The following is a 5,131-nucleotide window of genomic DNA, read 5'->3' on the forward strand; positions in this document are numbered from 1 at the left end:
ATTACCTCCATCTCTTGTTCCATGTCCTCGTTTGCGTTGACCATGGCCTCCTCAACTTCCCTCCTCTGCTTGAACACATCCTCACGTCCTCACGTTCTCTTTTCCTTGTCCTCATAAGGCATACCTATGCTTGGCATGCACATGCATCCATCTGTTCAGCACTGGTTCGCGCCAAGGCGACGCTGGTCCATCCGTTTCGCCTACAAATACCCCTGCCCCCACGGTTGACACCCCCACACAAACAAAACAAGACAACTTACGACATGGCTTCCCTCTCCTACGTCCTCACGGTGGCCGTCCTGGCGGCGCTGGTCACCGGCGGCGCGTGCATCGGCAAGGTGCCGCCGGGCGCCAACATCACGACCAAATACGAAACCAAGTGGCTCACCGCCAAGGCCACCTGGTACGGCAAGCCCACGGGCGCAGGACCCAAAGACAACGGTAAGTGATTACCATTTATCGATGCAGAATTTCTGCGCTGCGATCATACCTTGCCTGAAATATACCGTATGTGTGTGTGTGCAATGCAGGAGGCGCGTGCGGGATCAAGGACGTGAACCTGCCTCCCTACCTTGGCATGACGGCCTGCGGCAACGTCCCCATCTTCAAGGACGGCAAGGGATGCGGCTCTTGCTACGAGGTACTATACGCACGGGATATATGTCACACATAGCATTGCACATCACCGAGCCTCAAATTATCTAGGCATCGATTGAATCGATCATCCGGAAATCAAAGAGTTTTGAGTTATTGGTGTGGCCGAACCCATGAATTGCAGGTCAAGTGTAAGAAGCCAGAGCCGTGCGCCGACAAGCCGATCACGGTCTTCATCACGGACAAGAACTACGAGCCCATCGCGCCCTACCACTTCGACCTCTCCGGCCATGCCTTCGGCCTCATGGCGAAGCCCGGGAAGGACCAGGCGCTCCGCTCTGTCGGGGAGCTCGAGCTGGAGTTCAGGAGGGTGCGCTGCAAGTACCCGCCCGGCACCAAGATCACTTTCCACGTCGAGAAGGGCTCCAACCCCAACTACCTCGCCGTGCTCGTCAAGTTCGTCTCCGATGACGGCGACATTGTCCAGGTGGACATCCAGGACAAGCAGTCTCCGGCATGGAAACCCATGACAGAGTCCTGGGGCGCCGTCTGGAGGTGGGACGGAGTGCAGCCGCTCAAGGGCCCCATCTCCCTCCGCCTCACCAGCGAGTCCGGCAAGAAGCTCACCGCCACTGACGTCATCCCGGCAACCTGGAAGGCCGACACCGTCTACCCGTCAAAAGTCCAGTTCTAGAACCTGCAACCCAATCCCTCAGATTCTGTTTTACCCCTATTCCTCTTAATTTACTCCCCTCCGTCACCAATTATAAGATGTTTTGGCAGTTCATTTTGAACTCCTAAAACGCCTTATATTAACAAAATGAGGTATTATTTCTTAACAGTTCGAATCCATATAACCATTTTGGCGGTGTATATGTACCGGCCAAATAAAACTGATTGATGTACATGGCTCCATGCCGTGCTTTTGTTTTTAATTTTAAGAATGTTGTTTTGTATTTCATATGATCCTTTGGTTTGTTCCAATTTATTAACAGAGATTGTTCATTTTTTTCAACATGTCCTGACCTTGTGAATTTATTGTCCTGTCAAAAATATTGTCACATTTTACTCCACATTTTTGTGAGCTTCTTTCTTATTCTATAATTTTCCTGCAACTTCCACCCATGGTGTGGTATCTAAGTATCTAACTAGGCACACAACTTGACGGAAACACTGAATGTAAACCCGAGCTAGCTACATGGCTCCTTTCTTTTTCAAAATTCAAATTCGACATTTTCAAGTTCCAAAAATTTCTTGAAGAAATTCTAGATGTAGCCAATGATGTCATCTACCACGTACTGTGCAAAATCCCAAGATGAAATACGTTGTTTTCTAGGCTACAAAAAAATGAAAACATTTAACAAAGGTTGAAGATTTCAAAATCAGTATTGTTCACTATTTCAGATCCACAATTTTGTGAATTTTGCACAGCCCAAAATACCGAGTGTTTTTTGGGCACAGTGGTAAAGTACATAATTTTTTGAAACTATGAATTGCCATTTTCGAATTTTGGAGAAAACAGGTTTCATGTTGCCTGAGCTCCAAAATGCCACACTCCACAGCTTCACGCATATATATTCTCTCACCGCGTCTTCCCGACATGGAACAACGGTGCAGCTAAATTCGACCACAACTAGTACGACCCGGATGTAATAACTCAGAACATAGGAACACCGAAGGGTAGATTTAGAAATGGGTTGTGCATTTCATCGCAAAACGGGGGAAATTTTTCGCGCTTTATTGCAACTAAACCTAAGAGGGATCGAGGTTCTCTCTCATTTTGCACTTAGGGTTAAGCAATGTGAGTTAGAATAATTTCGACATGATCTCTTTTGTATCTTGTTGATTTGGGGAATGAATTTATTTGACAAGTGTTAATACATTGAACAATAAGCATTGAGCTATATAAATAATGAATTCATAATTCAAACACAACTTATGAATTCAAATAACTTTGAATTTCAAATTGAATATCAAATACAATATTTAATTCAGGATATAAATATTACATAAATCAAAAGCTCATAAACAAAAACTGGAGCTTTATTGATCATCAACACAGAATACATAGTCTTTACAATATCCTTGATACAAGAATTGATGTATAATAATAAACAGAAATGAAAAAGGAAAATTACAAGATTTCCTAAACTAAAACCTAGACTAAATGCTTGAAGAACATCTTCTGGTCATATTCAACTTCAAAACCTGCAAAACAAATCACAAGTTCTAGCCAGGATAGTAAGTGTTAGAAATTCAGTTTGGACAGAGTGAAAAACATCACAGAAATTCAGTTTGGACAGTGAACACTGTCACTGCACACTTGTGCTTGTCCAAAACCTGGACAGCACAAGATAGGATCAGGCAGACCAAAACTGAGCAGCCACAGTGGGCTCAAGTTTCAGCATATGAGAGATGGTGTTGGGCAAGCCACAACAAGGCAATGCAAGAGCTGAGTCACAAAGCAAGCCAAGCCTGTGTGTCATGGCCAGAGTAGAAGTAGGGATCATATAAAAGGATTACAAACCCTAGAACCAGTGCACAGTCGACCAGATAAGATTCACCAGGTAAGGGTGAAGCTAAAGCAACACAAAGTTCATCCAGTTCTTGCTCAAGAACAGCACTAACACACACAAACCCTCAGCCAACAGAAATCATGGTGACCTAGAAGATCAACCAGGATCTGGAGGTGAAGGGCTGTGCACAAACCACAAGTCTTCAACAACAAAATATTTCATTCTAGGAGCTGGAACAAGGTATACCAAGTTCCTGGAATAGATCCAATGGATCTATCCATAAATCATGCATAACACAGCCATGGGTTTGAGCAGATGCTCAACAGGGTGAATCATCACTTGGTTTTCACCAAGGATCACTGCTAGTCTAAAAAGCCACCAAAATAGAAACCATCCAGATACAGATCTTGTGCACAGAAGCAAGATCTTATGCACAGATAGCACCAGTAGATGTATTACAATAATTAGCAGCTAGTAAAGACTACACAGAAAATCCTAGGCACATAACCATCAGTAAAACCCTACATTCATCACAGGCAAGCATATTGGCATTCATATCTAGTATGATCCCCAAATATGCAAGCAAAGCTGAGTAGCCAAGATCCAACCAAACATGTGAGCAACCAATCAGTAGCAAGGCTACTGAGGTCACATCACACTTAGCACCATTTAAAGTAAAGTCAAATACAGGACATCATTATCCAGAGTGGATTCAGATTCGTTTGCTTGTTAAATAATCATGAACAGCAAATTCAAATACAAGCAAGTCATTTAAATCATCACTGCATAAGCAGTTCATCATGAATCAATTTATTCAGGCATGAATATGTAACAAATTCATGCTATTCATTGACAGTAGCACACTGTGAGGCAACATAGCACAAGTCACTGCATCATAGCCACTGGATCAAGTCCAGTGAGCTAGGATAAGCAACAGCACATGAATACAGTAAGCATAGTGATGCTTGAGCATCAGCATCAACAAGGAAAATGATTCACTTAGCCACATAATTAATCAGCAACCAATCACTGACATTTCATTGATCAAATGGATCAATTGAATCAAGTCAAGCCACACAGATAAATTAGCCAACAAGCAATGGTTGATCCAATGGATCAATAGCTTACACAGGAAGCACAGAAGCACCTCACAGGCACCACTGGCACTCACAAGTGTCACTGATGCACAGCAGTACACCTAAACAAGCAAGTGTAGATTGCCAGTAAGCATAGCAAGCTCATAAGCATGAACAGCATGGCATAGCAAGCTCATAAGCAATTACAGGATAGCATAGAAAGATCAGAGCATGCTAGGAGCAGTAGCCAAGCAACAAATGGCATGTACAGCAAGCAAGGCAACACTGGCCAGTACCAGAAATTGGTGACTTGGCCATAGCTTACAGAAAATGGAAGCACGGGCAGCTTAGGCAACAATTGCAAGGCTCTGTGTGATCACAGGATCACCAGGGAGCAGTAGAACAGAAGGAAGAAGAAGCACAGTAGCTTGAGAGGCGCACAGGCATGGAGAGGAGAAGGAGATGGAGAGGATCACTTACATGCGCCTGGTGGCAGAGGCTATGGCATGGCGAGGCAGTGCTCGCGCGGCCATAGCAGCTGCAAGACCCAGGGTAGACGCCGGCGTTACGCCGACGAGCACGAACACCACCACAGCACGGCATGGAGACGACGGCACTGGTACTGCAAGCAGCACCGCACCAGGTCGGTCTCAGGAGCGCGCACGTCGACGGCGAGGGCGAGGGATCGCCGGAGACCACCAAATCGCCCAAGGCGATTCTCCAGTGGATCCAGAGCGGAGGCGATTCGCCAGGAGAGGAAGAAATCGGAGAAACCACGCGGACAGATCGATAGATCGTCTCGCGGCGGTCAAGATCCGGTAGGTGGCTAAGGCAGAGGGGCACGGAGATGGCCGGAGCACGGCGGCGGCCATGGCGGCGACGCCATCACCACGGGCGTCGCGAGAGGTTAGGGTTAGGGCGAGCGAGAGAGAGAGACGAGTGAGT

At 45.9% G+C, this 5,131-nt stretch overlaps 1 protein-coding gene across 1 annotated transcript; it reads left to right on the forward strand.

Annotated features, from left to right (window-relative positions):
- The first annotated feature begins 263 nt into the window (after positions 1 to 263).
- LOC124708888 (expansin-B9-like) lies at positions 264 to 1,288 on the forward strand. The gene is made up of 3 exons (XM_047240527.1): positions 264 to 441; positions 531 to 640; positions 779 to 1,288. Exons 1-3 carry the CDS (start codon positions 264 to 266, stop codon positions 1,286 to 1,288), a joined length of 798 nt encoding a protein of 265 aa, XP_047096483.1.
- Positions 1,289 to 5,131: the final 3,843 nt, after the last annotated feature.

Source organism: Lolium rigidum, chromosome 4 (genome assembly GCF_022539505.1).
Source record: "Lolium rigidum isolate FL_2022 chromosome 4, APGP_CSIRO_Lrig_0.1, whole genome shotgun sequence".
Lineage (NCBI taxonomy): Eukaryota > Viridiplantae > Streptophyta > Magnoliopsida > Poales > Poaceae > Lolium > Lolium rigidum.

Coding starts and splice junctions, on each gene's coding strand:
- LOC124708888 (XM_047240527.1), top strand. CDS start 264: ATGGCTTCCCTCTCCTACGTCCTCACGGTGGCCGTCCTGGCGGCGCTG. Junction 442..530: donor CGCAGGACCCAAAGACAACG/GTAAGTGATTAC, acceptor TGTGCAATGCAG/GAGGCGCGTGCGGGATCAAG. Junction 641..778: donor GATGCGGCTCTTGCTACGAG/GTACTATACGCA, acceptor CATGAATTGCAG/GTCAAGTGTAAGAAGCCAGA.